Here is a 24,480-nt window from a genome sequence, read left to right on the forward strand (position 1 = left end):
TTGAAAGATTATTAATAAAAATGTAGTCCCTTGTTATCCTGTAGTTTATAAAAATCATTCCTTTAAATTTGTTTTTTGAACTCCCTAATAAACAATTAAAGTGCTTACATTGAAAAGGAAATATTATACAATCAATGACCTATTAAATGCTAAGATTATGAAACTCACTCGATAATAATCTTTTCATTTCTGGGAACTGTTTGAGAAGGCTAATGTGAAATATTTGTCATTTGTAGACTTTTTCTAGTTTCAGTTTTCTGGTGAATTTCCCACATTCTAGTAAGATACTAAATCCTCTGGACACTTCCCATAGTCTGGAGAATTTCTGAAACTTTGACATATGGCTTTCTCAGAATACTTGCCACAAGCCAGTATATTGTACATAATGAGCATACTACTCCAGTATTCCTTCTGATTTAAACAGTGATTCTAAAACTCAGGTTATAGTATCATTATTGTAACTCCAATAGTTCCTTCAGGAATACTGATGGAGATACATATTATGTGTTTAAAATGAAATAGTAGGTAATAAAATTTTCATTTTCCACTTGGGTGCCTAATTCAAACCAGTGCATAAATCTTTATATTGTGTTTTGACTTATAAAGTTAATACTAAGTAAAATAGTACAGTAAATTCTTTCAACTCTTTTTTTCCATAATTTTATTGATAAGCAAATAGCAATGAGACAATTCCAAATCAAATTGGTAGGACAGTTGCAATAATTAACACATTGCATACATTCTTCCTAGTGGTTAATTGCTGTACAAGATGCGGAATTTCTTTCAACTCTTACCTCTCTCTGATCAATATATTACTGGATTGAGTTTATATTAATATTTCCATGTTCTCCCCAAAATCATTCATATAAAGACTGCTCTTCTATATTAGAAGATATTAGATAATATATGTTTATATTATTACTAGTGATGTTCAGATTGTGCTTGGCTTATTTGTTGGCATACATATAACAAAGGGAAGTTATTTAAAGTACTAAGGATCACTGGGAATAATTCATATCTGATAATTGAATGTCTCTTGGAATTTAATAATTTAGTCAGGCAGTCTTCTACATGCACTGCTTACTTTTATTCAAAACCTGGAAAATCATTAAAGTGTTCTCTGATTTAAAATTCTGTAATTCTATAACAACATACATGATCAAGTAAAAGTTTTCTAAATGTAACTTTATATATATACTATAAAAGAAAATGATATATTTCTTACTAGATAACAAGTTCAGTAATATTAGAATTAGATGTTAAAAATTGAAGGAGCTTCAGGAATTGATATTAGGGCAGTAAAGGCATTTCTGTTTGTCTCTGTTAAGCATGACAATAGTAGAGAATTTCTTGTCGTTAGGACAAATCAATAGAGTATGCCATTTTCCAAAATATATTTTCATTTTAACTGAAATTCTCACTAAATTAGGGAGCAAATAAATTTACTTTTCAATATCAAAAACTTCAGAAATGATAGTGATGCTTTTCAATATTTTTCTAATCCCTCATAATTTTGAGAGAAATTTATATGTTTTAGCAAGCTTTTATTTCATAGTATTAAAGATTCAGCCAAGATTAATTTTTTTCTTCAAAGGGAATATAAATGAGACATCCTTTCAAGAGCCATATTAAAGAATAGAAAAAAGTAAAATTTATGATGAGAAATACACAATGACTGTTGCTGCTGTCTTCAAAGGAGGGAAGGTCAAAACCCCAATAATTCTTTATATATCAGATTATGGGACAGAAATAGAACATGATTTGTCCAATTTGAAAAAAGAATGAGAGTTCCTAAATTGCAGAAATTGTATATGAGAAGCAAAACATCATTTGGGTCTAAACTACCAAAAGTATCATTTATATTTCATTTTAACCTTGTTTATTTAGTAAGTTGTAGTAAGAAGGCTGTAACATTTGCAGCCCGGGTTTGCCTGTCATATCTATCGTCTGTCTCCAACAGATGCTGAGAGAAGCTCCTAACCTAAAAACCCAGTAGGCAGCCATGGGGATAGCTCAGTGGTCTAAGCACCTGCCTAGGCAAGCACGAAGGCTTGGGTTTGATCCCTGGTACCACACGCTGCGCTGGTGCCACGCCTAAGCAGGCGTAGAGCAGGCCGTGGAGACCAGGTGTAGTGGCACATGTCTGTAATCCCAGCACTGGGGATGCTGAAACAGAAGGACCACTGCAAGTAAGAGCTGTGTAGTAAGACCCTGTACCAAATACATAAAATTGAAAAAAAAAAAATCAAAGAGACAACCACTTTCACAGCATTTAAGCCTATATATGAAAATTTAATCACCACTTCAACATTTTGCCATCTTGCCACACTTTACTAGCCTTCCCGTTTTTACTAAAAGCATACTGATGCTTCTGGTTATGGCAGTTTGGGTGGCCTCAAGGAGAATGACATTTATCTGAAACTCCTTAGGCACTGCTTTCCTTCTAGACTCACCATTTCTGGCTTCTTACCAATGCTAAAGGAGGTGATGCTGTTTGAAGACAATTTTTTTTTTTTAAACTGTCCCTTCTGGACCTTTCTCTGTCACTTTTACACTGAAGCGATTCCACTTGAAGTTGCTCTGTATGTGATGTGGGGTGTGAGGAAACATAAATGGAGTTCATAGCTGGTCTCCACAGTCCCAGAAACCTCATTTTCCCAGTGCACACTTCCACTTGGCTGGCAGAACTTTCTGGCCACTAGCACAGTTTCCCACTCTTAATGTCGCAGAGTGAGCCCATGCATGCCGAATCAAGTGCCTGTTACACGGCAGACACTGTCGAGATGCACGGGACAAGGGAAACAAGAATCTCCACCTCTCAAGCTTGCATGAACGGAGCTTTGCAGCACCTGGAACCACTCCTATGGAAAAGGATGTAATTCATCTTCCCCACCAAGCACACACTGATAATTTAAGATTAGAGACAGAAGATCAGAGGAGCAAGGCAAGGAAAAAGCAGTGTGTGTTGCGAGAGAGTAGGGGACCGATCTCTCTGAACTGGCACTGAATGATAGCTGCACAGACTGATGGACCGTTGTTTTCTTTCTTCCGCATGGGCTTTCTTCTCATTTCTGTACTACATTTTTACTCCTTATCTTTTATGCTTCAAGACACTAGAGGTTCTGGGACCTTCTCCCATGTTTGTATTGACTAATTTTATGAATAGTCATGGTTTTAAAATTTATGGATGTACTTTGATGCCCACATGTATCCCTGCACTCCAGATTTTTATGCACCCCGGCTCTTCCTCATCTCAATAGGCCTATCAGATTTAACATGTCCCGAGGCAAGGGGTACCACTGGTGCATACACACTGCTACCCCTGTGCTCCCCACACACCAACAAATGCTGCCACTGTTGCCCAGGCTGCTCAGGCAAAGTCTTTGATGTTATCCCTGTCTCTTTTCTCTCTCCTGTTAAATTCAATCCTTAAGGAGATCCTTAAGACATATCCTTAATGTCTTCACTATAGTAATATCCTAGTCAAAATACGCTATTATCAGTCAAGTCCTTCCATCTTTTGCAGTCACTCCCACTCTGTTTTTCCAGAGTTGTGTGCATTGGGCATGACTTCTTTTAAAACAGAAATGCTATTCTCTCCCATCTTGCTGTAACCTTAAGAGTATCTTCCTGTTGCATTTTTAAAAAATACCTGGTGTCTGTGGTCACAAGGCTCCAGAACCTGGCCTTTCCTCAGCTGCACCGCAAATCCCCCTTGTTTTCCCTCCAGCTCACAGCCTCAGCAGCTCCATCGTACTTGCCTGGAACACCTGGTCCAGTTTTGGCTTGCTCTTTGCAGCTGCTATTCCTGTGTGTGGCCCTACGCCCAGCATGATCAGTTTCCTCAGGACATTTGAATCTGCTCAAATGCCATGTCAAGGAGCCACTCTTGACCACTCAGCAGTCCAGCCAATTGCTTTGATTCATACTCTCCTTTATATATTTATATAATTTTGTGTTTTATTGTGGCCTGATAGTATGTTATATGCTGATTTTTTTTTTAATCATTTATTTTCTTCATTCTCATTAAATTCAGGTACCACATAGACTCTATTCCGTTTTTTAATGAATGGTGGAAATCAGGCATAGGTGGTGTGTACTTATAATCCACCATTTCTGGGAAACTGAGTCAGGAGGAGTGCAAGTTTGAAGGTAGTATCAGTGACTTAGTGATTTACCTAGACACTGTCTCAAAAGGGAGGGATATAGGTCAGTACAAAGGCCCTGGGTTTAGTCCCTAGTAATAAAACAAAAACAAAACAAGATTGAAGGAGACTAAGATATAATATTTTGTTGTTGAAATAATGAACTGAATAATATGTCTAATGGTTACAATAAGAGTTCTGGGGCTGGGACCTGTGACAGATGACAGGCAAATGCTAACTTTCTGCACATTTTGCCCTCATTATGACCAGAAATTCTGAGATTCAAAGCACAAAATTAATGAGACATTTTCTTAAAAATCTGTCTCAGAAATAAATACCTTAAGTATCTTCATATTTGTATATCACTAACCTGGCTTGCTCATGTTCTAAGATTTATTAATTTTCATGTGTATTTAAATCTTTTAGGATATAACTATCCAAATATTCTAAAAACTTCTGTTGAAGTAGGAATTGTTATTCTTAGGACCCAGGACACAATGTGTGTGTGTGTGTGTGTGTGTGTGTGTGTGTGCCCATGTGTGTATGTAATGACAGTATGGAATGAGGGACAGATAATGTCAAGTTATATTGAAGTGGTCAGATTACTACTTTGGACTCATCACTTATTTACTTTTTTGTATTCCTATCAAAAAATATATAAGTAGTTAGATCACTAGTGTTTCTGTCTTCCCTAATAAAGCATGCCAAGCCCAGTAAATGAACCTCACCGTACTTTTGGACAGAGTTGCTCCCAGTTCAAATATATTATACATGTATTGCTTGATGATTTTTTTCACATGATGATTTTATGTGGTGTTTCCTTTATGCCAAAAATCAACAATATTCAGGCAAATCAGCTTATCTTATTGCAATAACATTTAAGCAAATGAATACATCTTAAGGCAGTTAATGAAATAGGAAAGCAAAGATAGCAGGGGTAATGAAAGGGAAATTAAAATGGTTAGGCCTTCAGCACAACTCTTTTTATAAAGGCTGTAATATGACTAAACATCTGCCTAAATCTGACTTAAAATTAAAAGGATGTAGTATGGGGCCGGGAGCATACTTGGAGAGCGCAGTTAAAATTCTTCTAGCTTTGTGCAGTGCTTTTGAACGCTTCTGGAGCATGTCGGCTCTTCGATGAGACATGCTTTATCGCTTTCCAACTTACATTCGCATAGCCACTCTTAAGCAGAAGAGCTGCATGTTTTCAAACTTGGTTATTAAAAGCCTTTTTAATTGAGTTATTATTGAGTTATGCCATGAACTAATTTTGCAACACAATATTAATGGAAAAGAAGTACCTTGAGAAATTCTCAGGGCATCTGATAAAGCCATGTGTTTCTCCTTCAGGAAATGATGCCACCTCGATTGTCAACTGTCTTCATATTTTGGGTCAGACCTTGGATGCCAGGTAAATGGACATAATTTTGTATAAATAAATAAATGTGCCAATGATACACAGATATGCTAAGAATGCTAAGAAGGATTTTGTCTTCAGAATTGTAGTAAAGGCTTTAGAGTAAGTAGAAAGAAAACCTTTTGTAAATTATTAACCTAGTGGCAATTTACTTACATGGTTCTATATAATTTGTTTAAATTTTCAGTAATTTCCACAGCAGCTGGAATATTACTGGGAGTATACCTGGGAATGTACCATGGAAGAAAAAAATTGTACAGTGATAGCTCTAGAGATCTGAATAGCTTCAAGATGTGACACCTGTGTTCATTCATAATAATGCTGGACCTACTGGAAAATATGATAAATTTAACTTCATTTTGCAAATGAGTAAAGTAATGTATAAGACTGCATTCTAAGCATGCAGGTAGACTAGTTCCCAGGGTGGTGTGCTTCCTACTCTGGGGAAAGTTGACTTTAGGGGAAATCCTGCCTGTTGACCAAATAAAAAGTCAGTTTAAGGGCTGACCAAATAGCTCAGCAGATTAAAGTGCCTGCAAGCAGGCACAGGGGCCAGAGGTTCGATCTCTGGGCCTGCCGTGCCAGACCTGACCCCACAGCATGCTGAGATGATGATTGAGACTGGGTGTGATGGCGCGCGCCTGTAATCCCATCTCTTGGGAGGCTGTAAACAGGAGGATCACTAAGAGTCTGATCTAGTAGTGAGACCTTGAACACCCTGTAGACCCTTTCCTAAAATACAAAAAAAAAAAAAGGTTATTTAGGTTATTATTTCAACCTTGAGGCTATATTACTGCCTAACATGGTATCTAAGATAAATCAAAATCTAGTTTCTAGATGTCTCCTATAAAGAGTATATTTTGTCTTTTGGTGTCATGGTTTAGTTTGTAGTAAATGTTCAGGAAACATTACCATATGATTGGATTTGGGATTAGTGAACTGCCTCAGAAGCTGTGCTTTGTCAGTTATATTATAATTACCTTGAAAACTGAGAGCATGAAGATTCACACAGCCCTTCTCTTAGAGCTCTTTAATGAAGTTTATGATGCAGCTGTTTGTAAAAGGCAACTTACAGAGTAGTATTTCTGTAACATTGAAAAACTGTTTTGGAGCTAATTTGAAAAGTTTGGGGGATTGGGGATTTATCTCAGTGGTAGAGTGTTTATCTTGCATGCTTGAAGTCCTGCTTTTGATCCCTTGCATTGCAAAAAATAATTACAGTTTGATTGATTAGGTGAATGCTATAAAGTGAAAAATAAACATAACATCAGCCCAGATGTTGGGCTTCATTTGCACTGTTGGAAGGTACAAGATCTCCTGTATTAATTTTCCAGGACTGTGATGAAGACTGGGCTGGAGAGTGTTAAAAGCGCACTCCGAGCTTTTCTGGACAATGCTGCGGAGGATCTGGAGAAGACTATGGAAAACCTTAAACAGGGCCAATTCACCCACACTCGCAACCAACCCAAGGGGGTCACTCAGATTATCAATTATACCACAGTGGCCCTCTTGCCAATGCTGTCATCTTTATTTGAACATATTGGCCAGCATCAGTTTGGAGAAGATCTAATATGTATGTAAAATCAATTACTTAGAGTTTTATTTTAGAAATGGTACAATTTAGAAACTGTGAAAGGAATCTCAGGGTCATTTAAGAATTTAAATTGTCCTTTTTTCCAGAAATATTATATGTTGATGTTTGAGTTTTAGGACACATTTGTATAGAGGCAAATCTCTAAATCACTTAGGCTCATGGAGAAGACAGATAAAGTACGGCTTATGTACAGTAATTTATGTATTGTTGAAGTGTGGGTTCCAAAAATCTATTTCTATGTTACTTCTTTCCATTAAATTTTCTAATGAAGTTGGACCATATGACATAACACGTTGAATATTTTCAAATTATTTGATTCACGAGCTATACTACCAAATATTATGAAGACTATTAAGACAAAATCTGAGTCTAAATTACAGGACTGCTAGGAGGAGTCAAATATCTTTGGTTTCTAGGTTTTAGTCAGTTTTTATGGAGGGTGTGGTTGATTTCAGCTAGAATTCTATGCTTATAAAAAATAACTATAGACTGCCTAACATTAAGTATAAAACATAAAATGTGAGTTGTTCTAAGACTCTGGTTTGCTGCTGGTCCAAACGTGGAACCCACCCACCGCCATCCAGGTTGTGGGTTCCCCGAGTGGAAGGCAGCACACTTGGGAAACTAGTATTCAGGGCCAGCCACAAATAGTTTGAAAAAATTGATTTTAACCAGTAGGAGCATTACTCACAGCACAGTGTGTACACACACGCAGGGCCGAGGACAAGAATGATTTCTTCACATCTGTTGTAGTGTGTCCACCAGGAAATAGTCTTAATTCGAATTAGAAAATCAAAGTTCTTAGATTTCTTTGCACTGTAAATGTTTCATTGGACAATAGGTCATCTCTGAGGCTTATTTAATTTTCTACCATTAATAAATACCAGAGTAAATGTCTGATGTCTTGAGGGTCGAGTCATTTGAGAAAGAACCAACAGATGTTCCATCCAATGTCCTCAATATCACTTGAGAGTTATGGCACATGAGGCATACTGTACATAAGCAGTACTTTATCTGTCTTATCCATGAGCCTATGTGATTTAGAGATTTACCTCTATACAGATTTACCTCTCATGTGCCTGTGGAATGAACAGCAACATCTACCTATATCCCCTTCTTCCAGACATTCTTGTGGGTAATTTTATTCCCAGAGAACTCTCTTATGATTATACCAAGAAAAAAATTACAAAGAAATCGTTTCTGAGAATATTCTGGGTCCTCACGGGATATTCTTCAGAATATTTTCAGTCACCTTAAGAAACTAATATTGAGAATTGTTTTTTTTTTTTTGCATTTTATCTATCTGTTCTTATTTTGCTTTTTTCCAAATATTAAAATACTACAATGCCTTTAATAGGGAGTATTTTGTTTTAGCCTAATCTTTCTCAGGACAATTCTGAGTGGTTTTGCTTTCAGTGAGATTCTCTTTTTCCTTAGTGGAAGATGTACAGGTGTCTTGTTATAGAATCCTGACCAGCTTATATGCTTTGGGAACCAGCAAGAGTATTTACGTGGAGAGGTAAGAAATTTAAAGCTTAAATTGGTATTAATAGCTGTTTCATGACTTTGGTAATTTTGTCCTAAACTTAATCAAATAGACCTTAAAATTCTTTGAGAGTGCAGTAATTGGACAATATCTTACCTAAATAAATATTGTTAAAGGATTATGGGGTTGTGCAAAACAGCAAAATTGGCAATAATAAAGAACACACCTAATGTTAACCCAGTGCTTGTACCTGTTCTGTGAAAATTCTGCAAGTACAGTTTCTCACTGTAGGTCGGAATTACAAAGTAACCTGGATAGAGGCAGTTCTCAATATCAGTTTTTTAATTATTGAGAAAGAAATAGCAATGGGTTTTATGTTTGTATGCTCTCAAGTTTCCAGAGAGAACAGTGTGACATGACAGGGAAAGTGAGAACAGACATTGCATTGAATCCTGAGGAAGAGAACATTGGCAGCTTCAGGAAGAAATTTCTGAGGACCAGAGAACAAAACCAGGGTCAATGAAATAAGCAGACATTATGATAGTATACTTGGTATGATCAACATGATTGGGTGAATGCTTATCATATTATAGTAAAAAACAGTGCCATTAGTCTCCCTCAAAACACCCCCCCACACACACTTCAAACACATTTATTCCATATTTTTGCCACTTTTGGAAGCAGTTCTGGAATCCCCTTTCATGAGTATATTTAATTGCAGTGTTGTTGCTGCCTCATGCTGTGTTGGTTCCAAATTTTTGCCTTTTATGGTTATTTTGACTTGAGGGGAGAGCCAGAACCTGCTCGGGCCGGATCCAGTGGACCAGGTGGACGAGCACGCACCGTCATGTTTTTATGAGCCCGCCTTTCATTGAGTAGCACTCAGTAGCAATGTTCTTCTTCACCATATTTTTGTTTTCACTGTGAAAAGACATTCATGAAACTTCTAGAAGCACTTCAGAAAGTGGCAAGAAGAATAGAGTATGTTTGAAGTTGGCAAGTACTTTGAGGAGGATTTATGTTAACATATCTTTTAATTGAATAAATTTTAAATATTGAAATATTTTTCATATATTTTGTTCTGCTTTCCTCTACCACAGGAAAAAATATAGGGCTGGGGAGCTAGCTCAGCAGTGTAAGTGCCTGCCTGGCATATGCAAGAACCCGGATCTGATCCCTAGCACCACATGCCATGCTGCCTTGCTGGCCACTGAACCCAGGAGAGGTGGTGAATGCCTGTGATTTCAGAGCTAGGGAGGCTGAGACAGGATCACTATGAGTCCAAATGGTGTAATGAGACCCTGTACCAAAAAACCCCAAAAACGATTAAAAGGAAAAAATGTAAAGCGTCTCCAAATTAATCTATAATTAATAACAATGACAATGAATTTCCAAAAAAAATTTTTATTGAAATTGATAAAATGATCTACAAGTGTATTTCAAAGAATCAGCCCATGAGACTAGCCAACAAAATGCTAATAGGAGAAAAGGACAGTGATAAATGGGCACTCGCTTAGCCAACCAAGTATTAAAACTCACAAATCTACAATAATGGAAATAGGGTGACAGCTACATAGAAATGTAATGTAATATGAATAGATGTAATTTATTTTATCCTGGATATTTTTAAAAATGTGGCTATATTTTAAAATAAACTATATTTTCATAAGTTTTATATTTACAAGGTATCTTAAAAGGGAAGTAAATTTATTGTGGTGATATATTATTTTGAAATGTAGGATATTTTCTCTTTTTCACTAATATAAAAAAATGCTAGATCTGTATTCATAGACTCTTGTATATATATGGGTATTTTCTTAGCTACATCTTGGGATTTGGAATTCTAGATTAAATGCATGCATATATGAAATTATTATGGTACTTTAAAACCTTTTCACAAAAAAGATGCAGTTTATGTTCTCAACTTTATTGATTATATAATATAGTCTTAACTCTATTGATTATCATAATAGAATGCTCATTTTACATATTTTTCATTTCTTATGAGTTTTACTATTTACAAATTTAATAGTTAAAACTGGGGTCCCATTTTTATTTTTAAACATATTTCCCTAATTACCAGTTACTTTCTATTTTTTATTTTGTCATTCTCATTTCTTAATTTTATTAAGTCTTTCCTCATGTTATTTTTCTATTAATTTTTGTCTCAATGAGAACCATTTTATTTATTAAAATAACTAATTTCCTAGCTATTTATACCTTTATAGTATTTACATGCAAAACACTGTGTACAATGATTTATTGCATGGGAAATTGGAATTTTTATGTAAACAAATCTATCAATTATTTCATGTATAGCATTCTCTGTAATTTGATGTTATAAAAAAGTTTACAGTACATGTTTAGCAGGTAAAAATTCTAGTATTTATGTTTCTAGATGTGCTATATTTTCAGCTGCGTTATGTTTTCCTTTTTGTTCATCCTATTGTTGATTCATTGAATATTAACTGAAATGCCAGACCCTGGAATACAGCAGTGAACGTGATAATCTCCCACTTCAATGGCTCTGACCTCTGGTGGGAGAAACCCAAACCAATCAAGTAAATCGATAAATTGAACACTGTCGGGTTATGATTTGTTCTATAGATAAGCACCAGTATAGAGAACCAAGTAGTTAAGAATGTGTCTTCTAGAGAATGATGTTTAAAACTCATAATAAATTTGCAGAACCATACATTCACATAAGGACATGTTTTCAGAACATAACCCTATGGGTAGGTAACATATGATTATATAATAATTATTGTATGAAAATGTCAAAATATATATCCTAAGAAAATTAAGTAGTGTTTCCTCAATTATATCACTTTAAAAGTAGTTTTTATTAAAATCTTTTAAGGAATTTACAATATGTTGAACTAGTTCTCACATTATTTTCTATTTAATAAATAGCTTCCTATGCCAGCAGAGACTTGGGTTAAGCAGGCTGCTAGTGGAGAGGTGGAATTTATACCAGTGGCAGAAGAGCCTCAAGGCATAGCCTGTCCTAAATCAACCAATCATAGTCTGATTTCTTCAACAGCTCCTTTTTCCTGTAATGATGCATCAGTTTTAAATGTTATCAATAGCATTTAGCATCTAAGATGTGTTAGCATTTCTGTAGTTGTCTTGAAATTATTTTTGTGTGGTACATTTGCAAAGAATGTATGAGTGTTTTAATGTTTGTGCTTCATTAACTATCTGAACCCAATTATTCACCTAGCAAGAATTCTTCAGGTCATTCTTTTAAAGAAAGAAAAGAAGTGAGACAGAAGGAGGGATGAAAATGTTTAAATTTGTAGGAGAAAGAACAGTACTTTCTCATCATTATGTTTTATCTTGTTATTTTAATCTGTACTATTTCTAACTTCCTCTTTACTATCAGATAATTTAGCTTTTATTAAGTGGAACATGGTTTGCTTTTGAACCCAACTGATATGTTGCAGTCTAGGAATTGGATGAGGGCTTTACTTTATTAGTAGTAATATAGTATTATTCCTGTTTTGGTCAAGTGTGTCAAGTTTAATGTAATTTTTTCAGTTATTCCTTGGGAGACAAAAAATAAGCATTTTTTTACTTACAGGCAACGCTCTGCACTAGGAGAATGTCTGGCTGCCTTTGCTGGTGCCTTTCCTGTGGCATTTTTGGAAACTCGTCTTGACAAACATAATGTTCACTCCATCTACAATACTAAGTCCTCAAGAGAGAAAGCAGGTGATGTTTTGTAAATGTGTATGGCAAGAACTTAATGGCACTTACTATATTTTCCTGCAGTAGTTCTGCATGAGCTATTTCACCTTATGATTTTACATTGCTCTTTGTTCTTAAGTGGTATTATTGGGTGATACATTTTTTAGAAAGTTGTATACTAATCCACTAATGTTTCTGAAAGAAAATTTATTTAATTGCTTCTAAGTTAATGAGCCATGGAAAAATGTTCATTCTCCAGAATAAGACAAAATAATCAGCAAATGTGGGGGAAAATGTCAATCTTATTTATTTTACATTGGGTGGATGTCTGAATGCATCTGCTCATGCATTGTATTGCATTTGGTTTTGGAAAACCATAATGTTTCCTTGGTAGGTAGGCCCTCCTTTAAACTATCCTAGTAGAAGGCTTGTGTAGCCATAGTTGATGATTTCAACCATTGGCCTTTGAAAACCTAATTGGAATTATTAGCTAGAATTTAAATGTAATTGATTGAGCAGATAAATTGGGAATTGCTTATTCTAGCATACACTTTAAATGCATAAAAGTAAGCCCCCAAAGTCTTATTATGTGTCACTACACACAAATGCCCTACAACAGGATTTTCTTGTTGGATTTCCTCTAACTCCGATGAAGTTCATGGTATTTTATTTGTTTTCTAATAACCCAAAAGAATTCTCAAAAATGCAGACACTTATCTTCTCAAAATGCAGACACTTATCTTCCTAAGTGCCATCTCTTGATGTGCTTTCATTATTTAATTGATGTTTTAGTGAGCTGTTGGTTGGTGACAAGTGAATCCTGTCAAGTAAGGTATTTTTTTATCAAGTGTTTGAATAATTATTATTTAATTTACTAATTTTATAATACTGATTCTTTTTAATGTATTTGATACAGGGTCTCACTGTGCAGCTCAGACTCCTAGTGATCCTCCTGTCTTCAGCCTCCCCGGTGCTGGGATTACAGTCTTGCATCACCATGCCTGGTCTCAGAGGCCAGCTTAGCATGCCCAGAGGTGGGGCCAGCGCCATCCCTGCACTTGCCTAAGCAGGCACTTAGTTCACTTAGCTATCTTTCCGGCCCTTATAATACTGATTTTATGTAGCAGATGAAATGAAAAATATATCCACTGGGTATAATATTTTTCTACATAATTTCTATAATACATTTATATGAAGTTAGTGAAAAAAATGGTCACAACTGAACATGGTGGTGCACATCTGTAGTCCTAGTGTTCTGAGAGGCTGGAGCAAGAGGATTACAAGTCTGGGCACAGAGGGTAATTTAGTGAGTGTCTTAAAATTTTAAAAGGCCCAATGCAAGTGCCCTCAGTTGAGTTTAAAAGACGTTGACTTAAATTATTAATTATCTAGATAAACATAATGTCTTATGACTTTTCTTGTTCATATTTTAACTATGAATCTATAGTACTTGTTATCCTATATCAAATAATAGACTATATGAAGAAGTAATTTAACTAAAATATTTGTTATTCTATAACAAATTATAGACTATATGAAGAAGTCAGATTTGCATAACAAAGTTAAATTTGCATAACAAAGTAAAGGGATTAAGTTTAAAGATTTTATTCACCTTTTAATCAACTGATCAGCAATCAGTCTTGTGACATATACTTTGGTAAGTAAAGGAGGTCATATATAGAGATGACTAATATGATTATTTTCCTCAGAGTTTTTGGTTTCAGTAACCAGAGAAAGACTGATAAACATGTATGATGGATTTCAGAGTCTGAGCTAGCATGATGGCATGAACCTGCAATCCTAGTTAACCCAGAAACTCAGGCAGGAGGATTAATTTTGCCCAGCAATTTGAGATTAGAAAAAAAAAAAAAAAAGGGGGGGGGGTGCCGGGGAGATGGCTCAGTGGAATAAGCACTTCCCTGGCAAGCGCAACAGTCAGAGTACAATCTCTGGTTCCACCAAAAAAAAATTGAGATTAGCCTGGGCAACACAGCAAGACCCTGTCTCAAAGTAGTAGTAATAATAATAGTAAATAATTTACAGTAAAGACAATGGATCAATCCCTGGTTCTGCCAAAAAAAAAAAGGAAAACACAAAAAGCAGTTTTAGCAAAGATCTGAAAAAACTGCCTACCATTCATTCAAAATGAGGCTTGAAATCTGAACACTGAAACACTAGCACATAAGAAGACCCTGAAGCATTTTGACAGTGGCTGGAGATAGCTTTCAGAAGAGGAAAGGGTCAAAGATGAGAGGCACAACCAGAAAATGGGGCAGTGGGTAGCCTTCCCGTGTCAGGAAGGAGTGAGCACTGGGCCTGTGGCAGAGGGTCCTTTCACTGGCTTTGCAAAGGGAGCAACATGAACAGATCTATATTTCAGAAATCTCCTAGGAAAGAGGCAAAGAAAACCAACATTTGAAAGTGTATCAAAGAAAGAAAAATGAGCACAGCTGAGGAGAGTTCAGGAAGAAGTTTGTTTCAGGAAAAAAGGGACCTGGTCAGTGATGTAAAATACACTGGATGTGAGAGATAAGGGGTGGGAAAGCACCAGGGAAAGTGGAATCTCATTCCTGTGCTCAGATGTGTGCTTGGAAGGCTCAGAGCTCCAGCAGAGCTTTGTTATGTGGAAAGGCTGCTGGGAAGGAGGCTTCAGAGAGGATGAGGCTGAAATTAGAGGACAGAGCAAGGCCCCTGAGACAGAGAAGGTGGCTGGAGTACAGGAGGAATGAAGAAGGAAGGGCCTTAGGCTCACTTCGCAGACTAGGGAGCGGGCTTCTAGTGTGGGCCCAGGCAGATGGCTGTGCATTATGAGAAAGGGCACTAGGGAGAGATCCAGGTTATTCTTGTTGGCTGTCAGATAGTAGGAACAGCTGTTTAGGGATTTCACAGGGAGGGCCGTAAGGCAGGAACTTGGGGGAAGGAGGATGAACCTTCGAAACCATTGCTGCTAGGAAACGAAGAGACCAGTTGAAGGCACACATGACTGCTGAGCTCTGAGCCACAAAGTGAGCTCATTGCCCACGTGTGCTATCCACAGTGGAGACCCACTTCCTTGTGCCAGCTATCTCTTTGAACATAATCTGTTTCAACCTATGCTTCCTCAGCTCTCAATCTGCCTCCTAATGTGGAAGATGTGTGCCCAAATATACCATCCTTGGAGAAGCTCATGGAAGAAATTGTGGAGCTGGCTGAGTCCGGGATCCGTTACACACAGATGCCACATGTCATGGAGGTGGTGTTGCCCATGCTGTGCAGCTACATGTCCAGGTGGTGGGAACACGGGCCTGAGAACAACCCCGAGCGGGCCGAGATGTGCTGCACAGCCCTGAACTCGGAGCACATGAACACACTCCTGGGGAACATCCTGAAAATCATATACAACAACTTGGGGATCGATGAGGGAGCATGGATGAAGCGGTTGGCAGGTAAGACTCAGAAAGAACGGTTCCCCTCTAGAGCTGTCTTAGAATGTTTGTAACGTGGTAGCCTATGAAATTGTTTTCTATAGATAGAAACTATTGTTTTTGTCATTCTGGTTTAAAAAGAATTTAGATATAATCAAACATTGGATAATGTTCCATATAGATACTACATTTAAGAACATTTTTGACAGTCTGTAAGATTAATCAATAGGTGCAATAAGTAACGATGAACAAATTCAGTAAATAATAATTGTGTAGACAAAAGACAAAAATCAGACTGGGTATTTAGGCAACCTAGTTTATCAGTCTGGCCTGTGCAGTGTAGGCAGAGTGATCAAAAGATCAAGTCAGGGAGCTAAGATAATTGTACTGCTAATTTCTATTGGTGTACTCAAAGGAGCAGTTAATACTTAATTTTTTGACCAATTCTACATGCTTCTGTTTGGCAATCTGAACAATGACACTGAAGACAACAACATCAATATAACAACAACTGTTGAGTTGCTCTCTTGGTTTTAGAAATTCTGTATCATTTCTAATTTTTTTTTACTTATTTTAGTCTCTTTAAAACAAAAAAAAGGATAAAGTCAAATATCCTTAAGGCCATCTACCATTGCAATGTGTGTATTGAAATATTGGAAACAATCTAAATCCTCAACAATTAGCATATAGTTTAGTAGAATAATAATATATGCATTCTCCTACCGGAACACTGTGCTACCTTTAACGCACAGATTTCACTGGGGTTTTGTACCTTGGGAGAGCCTCATGTCGTGGCAAGTACAGAGAAGGTTTTTTGAAAAAAATGAATTGAGAACGTTACATGGGTAATATAAGTATTTGTGAATTTATCTATTGATGAAAACTCTAAAGAAATATACTAGTGCTTTACTAATTTGGACAGATGGTTCTGGTTGATTTTTAACTTAGTTTTCCTTTCTCTATTTCCCTACTGTTCATATGTTACTTTCAGGGGAAAATCTATTTGGACAATGGCCTATTCAAATTTAGAACTTTTACTAAGGGCTACAACTACTACTAGATAAAGAGCAGCGTTCTGGAGGCTGAGGATGGGGAGAAGGGAACAAACTGTGCTCTCATTGATCAGGCAGCAGAATATGTCTCTTCTAAAGAAAAGCCTGGGGCACTTCTACTTTTTTATGTGTGAATAGTTGATTCCCAAGGTGAATAAAAGTCTTTTTAAAAATTCTCAATTAGCTATTAGTCTTTCTGAAAATAAGCAAGCTGTATTAACCAGAATTTCCATTGCTGAGATATAATACTTGACACCCACAACTTAAGGGCAGAGAGATTTAATTCGGCTTGTGGTTCAAGGGGATTCAGGGCAGACTAGAGAAGTCTATAGAAGGCAGACTCCAATGGACGAACATCATGGAAAAAGGGTGTGGGAAACTGAAGGTGCCTACTTCATGGCATCCAGGACGTATAGCCCGGGAAGCGTTCCAGAGAGGAAGGGGTGAGGGACTGGCACGTGAGGGACTGATCTAAGATCAGACCCATGTGACCCACCTAGACACAGAACTGTGTGCCACCAATACTCTGGCCAGATCTTAAACCAACCAAGTTGATACAATCAAGCTTAACCATCATGTAAATACGTGGAGTTCATATCAGCAGTCATACCTGAAAAGCTACTGTGCATGGAGGTATTGGTTTATAAAAATGGCAGCACCGAGGTATAGGTGTCAAGGAAGTCAGGCACAGAGGGAGAGGCAAGTTTAATTCATCGCATTTCAATTGGCATTACAACCTGTCACAGTTTTAATGATGCTTTTACTGAGCAGAATTCTAATGTGTATCCTCAAACAGTGTTTTCCCAGCCTATCATTAATAAAGTGAAACCTCAGCTATTGAAAACACATTTTTTGCCTTTAATGGAGAAACTCAAGAAAAAGGCTGCCATGGTAGTGGCTGAGGAAGACCACCTGAAAGCCGAGGCCAGAGGGGACATGTCTGAGGCTGAGTTGCTTATTCTAGACGAGTTCACCACACTAGCCAGAGATCTCTATGCCTTCTACCCTCTCTTGATTCGATTCGTGGACTATAACAGGTATAATGTACAAAAGTAGTGAATTTCCCTTATTCATTATTACTTTGCTTGGTTCATATGTTCCTATTGAATTGTTTCATTCCTCACTGACCATTTATCTATGATCTTCTTTATGGCTGTAATACAATGAGATGCTCATAGGTACATTAATTTTCACCAAGCATGTCAAAATTAGAAATTGTGGCTTGCATTCTGTAGTGTTTCACATGTAAAAGTTAGCACTTGGACAGTTGCAACAGCTACATGCTTTGAAATGTTACAGTTACATTGGGCCAGCGAGATTGCTCAGTGATCTAAAGCGCTTGCTTAGGCAAGCTTAAGCAGGAACAGGGGACCACAGTTCAATCCGTTGTACCGCATGCCATGCCAAGCCTGCCCTCAGAGTGGGCTGAGCCAGCCAAAAATAAAAATAATAAAAATAAAAAAAGGGCTGACCAATTAGCTCAGCGGATTAAAGCACCTGCAAGCAGGTGCAGGGGCTGAGGGCTCAATCTCCTGGCCTGCTGTGCTAGCCCCGCCCCTGGGCACACTAAGACAGTGATTGAGACTGGGCGTGGTGGTGCACACCTGTAATCCCAGCTCTTGGGAGGCTGTAAACAGGCGGATCACTACAAGTCTGATCTAGTAGTAAGACCCTGAACACCCTGTAGACCCTTCCCTAAAATACAAAAAAATAAAATAAGATGTTACAGCTGTACATTGAAACTTTTATGAGTTTCTAAGTATGGGGAGAAGAATATTTTTTAAAGTTAGCTTTAAGGAGTAATTGAGAAATTTCTTCTTAATTGCAACCCAGGGCAAAGTGGTTGAAGGAGCCTAACCCTGAAGCTGAGGGACTCTTCCGTATGGTGGCTGAAGTCTTCATCTACTGGTCAAAATCCCATGTAAGACGATATTGGTAGATGCTGTTTGGGTTTGATTTTTTAAACACTTTGTAAACAGGAAGTAGTTGTCCAACCCTTGGAAAATATCTCTGGTATTTCTCAAATTTGTCTCCTAGGATTCATTAAACCGCTGAAATCAGAGGGTAGGTGCTCTTGAGGACTTTAACAAGATATAACCCATGTCTTGAATTTATAATTTATATTTTAAAAATCACAAAGGGACAGGTACAGTGGGATATGCCTATAAATCCAGCTACTTGAGAGGCTGAGGCAAGAGAACTATAAATTTAAGTCCTGCCTGGGCAATTTAAGGTGACCATGTCTCAAAAAATAAAAAGGGTTGGTGGTGGAACACAAGTGGGAGAGCATTTGCCTAGTATTAGTGAAGCTCTGCGTGCATTCAACCCCCAGGACTACAATCAATCAATCAATCAATCAATCAATGACTAAATATCACAGAGATTTTTAATTGCATTATGTAAAGGTTTTACCTAAAATCCTAGGTTCATACCTAAATCCTCCAGTGACACTGGCATTACCCAAAACTATGCCCTTTTTACCCTTGAGGTTTTCCTACCCTTTGCCATTTCACTGCAAAATCAAGCAATAATGTACTGGTTTAATATGTACATTTATTTTATCATCACACTTTCATTTCTATAGGAGTCTAGTTTGGCATATATTTTACAATCTGTTGACTTTTAAAGTAAATTTTCTGCAAGGGATTCCTTTGATAAAGTTTCTAGAGTACACCTTTAGTGAATTTTCATTAATTTGTATGTTATGAGTAGATTAATGTTTTGTAAATATGAAAGACGTTTTTATTTATAGAAGAATTTTACCGTGTTCTGAGTTATTTGTAATAACTGGCAGAATATGCATACATGTGGGCATTTACCATTGTTGCAAATTATTTCAAAAGCTTATAGTTTAGTATTAGTTATAAATCTTTGTCACTTTGTAAAGAGGGGGATACGGTAAAAGTAAAAATAAGAACCTCAGCCTTACTTTCACCATTTCTGGGATTATCCCAGTTTTGTAAATCAAATCACTTTGACTGTGTAATCTTAAAAACAATTATATTTAGTGATAGAATAATAAATATTATTTAATAACTACATCTAAGGAGTCTGTCAAAATTTATTAAGAACACAAAAGGGGATCATGTGGCTTAGAATATATAAAATGGCTTTAACATGTATGTTTGTATCTTCACAGTGAGTTTTATTATCTGTAATGTGATTGGAAATTATTTTAGATCCTTTATTTTCCTCTAAGTAAAATCAAATGATTTATGTCCTCCAAAATTCATTTTAAAGAGATGTGATAGATCTTTCAGGGTTTTCAGAAGTAAAATTTAAAACCCAGAAGAACTGAATTAATCTTCATCTGTGTAAAAACAAACTTGAATTGTCAGTGCTTTGTCTTTTATTTTTACTGTTAGGTTCTCCATTGATACTTCTTTTTTAAATAATTTTCTTTCATTTTGAAGAGTAAAAACAAGAGCAAGAAGAACAAAAGCAAAGATAGAAATAGGGTAACATATAATAATACATACATTACCTTTTTCAAGACAAGAATAGCTGATTAAAAGTGATTGATATATTAGCTATTTTTATCATCAAATCTGTTGCTTAGATTAACAGATGTAGTTATGCAAGATGGGTCATATGATTGAATATTACCACATGCTTTCAAGAAATCTTCAATTTTTAAGGTAATGAAAGAAAATGAGAGCTCCATTGATACTTCTTACTGGACAAACAGGAGGAGCCCAAGAATAAATGACCTCAGAAAAGTGAAAACTTCCTACTTCCCCTTTTTGAATTGACAGTATCCGACTATATCTATAACTAAAACATCAAAGAAGCTTCTTTAAATTTATATGCAAGACAAAGTTTTGGAACAGTACATGCATTATAATCCATAGGTTTTTACATAGATATCTAAATATTGTGAAGAATAAGACAAAAACCCAAATATATATACTTTTGAATTTCGTTTACGTAGCTAAAACACAAACCTAGGCCAGTGAGATAGCTCAGCCCACTAAGTGCCTGCTTAGGCAAGCACATGGACTGGAGTTGGATCCCTGGCACCACATGCTGTGCTGGCCCTGCCCCCAGGCGTGCTGAGCCAGTCCTGGTGGCACACACCTGTCATCCCAGTACTGGTGAGGCTGAAAACAGGAGGATCATGATGAGTCTGAGCTCCATAGTGAGGCTCTGTGCCAAATACAATCAATCAATCGATAAATGAATGAACAAATAAATAAATACACAAACTTGGTAATATGGGTTGCATTCTTTCCTAAATAGTTACATATATCAAATATATATATCTCAAAAAAAGCAGCAACCACATCATAGTTATGACTATCTTAGAAAGTCTATGTTTATCTCATAGACATAGACAGCTATGTATCATAGACATGATACATGTATAGCTCTCTCTGGACATATGTTTTATCTACTATAAAATTTATAGCATGATTTTATTCATTTTTATTTTGAAAAGATAAACAGGAATATCATAGTCAATAGATCTCTAAATTGATCCTATAACCAGCGGAACTAGGGCTTCACCCCTTATTCTGTCGCCTGGTGGTTGGCTTTGTGATTTAAACTTTCTGAAGTTTTTGATCTCTGAAATATGCACATTTGTTTGTAGCTCTTAGAATTGTTACCGCGTGGCCAAACAACCTTATAAGATAGTCAACAAATATTTGTTCCCTTTCTTCATAAGTCTTAACCTATTTATTCTTGTTCTTGAAGAAACTTTGGTACCTCTGTAATGTCAAATTATATGGACATCTTATCTCAGGGATTTCAACTGACATTTCCTTTGCAACTTCTTAGAATTTCAAAAGAGAAGAGCAGAACTTCGTTGTGCAGAATGAAATCAACAACATGTCTTTCCTTATAACTGATACCAAGTCAAAGATGTCCAAGGTATTACTCGAATGTATTTTTCTGTTGTTTCATGGACTGATGTTTTTGATAATGTTACTTACTGATTAAAAGCATGCATGCTCTCTTAAAGTTTAGCAGGATTCACTTGAGTCAGGTACAGTCAGATGCACAGATGCAGCAATGACTGGCATGAAGGAAGAAGTTTTTGCTCGCAGAGTGTAGATACAGGGCAAGCACTATAGAGGTATCATGCAGGCATGTACCAGGGAAGATGTAAGCAAGAGCCTTAGTGCAGTTCCATGTAGTCAGGGTAAGCAGGGATAGGATTGAATAATTTAAAAACTTGTACACAGAACTCTCTGGTGGACTGGATCCTAGCCCAGAGGAGATGAGGGTAAATGGACAGTGAGCGAGTGCAACAGCCTAATGAAGGAGGCGGAAAGGTAGGCTTATGTAGGTGGGTTTGTACATATGGGAGAGCAGACTAGAAGTGATTTATTTCTCCAGCAAGCTTCATCCCTAGGAAGGACAGTCTCTCCAGGATCGACAAGCCTCCAAGATGTCAAAATAGACATGTCATGATAAAGGCGTGTTTTGTATACACACATGTACATGGGCATACACTTGAACATACCACACTCACAAGCTGTCAGTTAGTACAAGGTGCATGCAACTGCTGCATGTTCTTCATGAGTGATGACTTGTAAAGTTAAATATGCTATAACTGTAGGTCTCAAAACCATTAGCCGCATTATTTAAGAACCACACTGGTGAATTTTCATTCACATGTGGTAGAGCTTTTGCTCCCTTGTTGTCTCTGTCCATATTGAGAAGAGGGAAAACTTCCATTCCAAGCACTTTAAATTCATATCATAATCATATGGATTGGTATTAAATAATGAAGGTAAATATATTTATACATAGAGAAAGATAAGTGTGTTCCATGAGGTAGCACAGAAAACATACTGCTGAACGGTCTAAGATGCAAAATAGAGTTGTAGTCATCCAAAAGAAACTAGCATCTACCAATCACATCAGTTGTATCATCCTAACTGTATGATGAATCAGTTTTTTCACTACTTTTGTGATGCTAAAAACTTTTCTTAATATCATATTGTGCTATATTTTGCCTAATTTTGAGTAAAGCAGATCATTTGTATATAAAATTGTCCTTTTGTTATTTATTTCAAGAACCCATGCTTATTACAGCATTATCGTTGTCATGAGAATTTACGTTTGAATTATTCTTGCAAAAAAATTCAGTAGGTACACAAAAATGAATATGGGACAGTTATTTTTATTCTGATATATAGACTGTTCTCTTGTGACAGAAAGATACTTATTACTCAGTGGAAAGTGAGCTGTCATTTCAAGTAACCCCATGGCATTTCAGCAGGGATCACAAAAGAACTCTGAGGTGTATCATGGCAGTATTTGGTTGCAGCTTGGTCCTTGAGATGCTTCTTAATATTTATGAATCATGGATTTATCAGTCTTATTTCTGCAGGAAAGGGGACTGAGACTCTAGAAGAAAAGTTTGTAGACTACATTAAATGTATTTTATAATGTATATGTAGTATGTTTTATAATATAGGATATTTTATAATATATACAGTATGTTTAGTGTGTCTGTTCATACATCTATACAGTGTATGGTTGATATAAATCTCTTTCTAATATATATATATATATGTCTATCAGATATACATATATATCTAATATAAATGTATGGAAACATTTATAGATATGTATATACAGATAACATAGCTGACATTTATCTTCTTATATGTTACATAGAGAGACTTATCAAAGGAAGCATTTATCAAAAGAAATATAAACTCCTTATTCCTACATTTCTTTCTCTTAAGCATTAAAATTTGGCAAACATACGAGACCTAAAATTATTGTATAATTCCTCATATTTCATCTCCCTAACACTATAATGTACTTTTTCCTTCTAAACAGTATAAGAATGCATACTAGTAAATTTTAATTTACTTACTTAAGTCTATGAAAATAGGACTTAAATTAGCAAAATATATGAAAAAGAAAGGAAGAGATATTCCCCAAACAGTAGAGTTTTCAAAAATAGGGATGGACAGAAAATCCGGACTGCAAATGGTAAGCAAGAGGGCTCATAGCTGTTGATGGGTCGAGCGGGAGTGGGTCCTAGTGAGCTCTTTGTTCCACAGGCTGCTGTTTCAGATCAGGAAAGGAAGAAAATGAAGCGCAAAGGAGACCGGTACTCCATGCAGACCTCTCTGATTGTAGCAGCACTGAAGAGGTTGCTGCCCATTGGCCTGAACATCTGCGCCCCAGGGGACCAGGAGCTCATTGCTTTGGCCAAAAACCGATTCAGTCTGGTGAGCTGCCCTTCACCTTGCTAACAGTGATCTCCTCCCTTCCAGCTCCTAGATGTGCCGATTCTTTGGGCTTGCTGCTCTGCATCAGCATTCCATTGGCACTAAATGTCTTCGTGAAAGTTTGTCAGTGTAAGCCAGAGGATTTAAAGGCCACCTTGTTTTTGAGGCTGTTTTTATTTCTAACTTATATTGATCATCTCCAACACATATTGAAGAAAACCAAGGAGGAAAAATGGATTCCATCTCAACTCCTATATAAAATTAATGAGAAGTTTATTCAAATTTGTGAAGAGTCATATTTGAGTGCTAAAAGCATAATACATTATATCAAAGGTGGTGAGAAAAGTCTTTTCCTCTTACATCAGTGGATGTTCACCTTTGCAAACATCAAGATCTAAGTGCTCAAGATCCCTTTTTGTCCCCTAGTTTTCTTTTTACCTATGCAGATAACAATGTAATCTTTCAAACTTATACACCATAATTAATGTTTTAT

The 24,480-nt window shown here is 36.6% G+C and overlaps 1 protein-coding gene across 6 annotated transcripts in view; it reads left to right on the plus strand.

The window, feature by feature from the left end:
- Ryr2 (ryanodine receptor 2) overlaps nt 1-24,480 on the plus strand; it is a 681,083-nt gene that overhangs the window by 552,823 nt on the left and 103,780 nt on the right. For all 6 annotated transcript variants that reach the window (XM_023700826.1, XM_023700825.1, XM_023700827.1 and 3 more), the window contains exons 64-72: nt 5,499-5,559; nt 6,900-7,138; nt 8,597-8,678; nt 12,229-12,359; nt 15,440-15,760; nt 17,588-17,828; nt 18,625-18,712; nt 21,571-21,663; nt 23,817-23,987. In XM_023700826.1, coding sequence (XP_023556594.1) covers nt 5,499-5,559; nt 6,900-7,138; nt 8,597-8,678; nt 12,229-12,359; nt 15,440-15,760; nt 17,588-17,828; nt 18,625-18,712; nt 21,571-21,663; nt 23,817-23,987 — 1,427 coding nt within the window. The remainder of the gene's footprint in view (nt 1-5,498; nt 5,560-6,899; nt 7,139-8,596; nt 8,679-12,228; nt 12,360-15,439; nt 15,761-17,587; nt 17,829-18,624; nt 18,713-21,570; nt 21,664-23,816; nt 23,988-24,480) is intronic.

Source organism: Octodon degus, unplaced genomic scaffold (genome assembly GCF_000260255.1).
Source record: "Octodon degus isolate 3935 unplaced genomic scaffold, OctDeg1.0 scaffold00127, whole genome shotgun sequence".
Classification (NCBI taxonomy): domain Eukaryota; kingdom Metazoa; phylum Chordata; class Mammalia; order Rodentia; family Octodontidae; genus Octodon; species Octodon degus.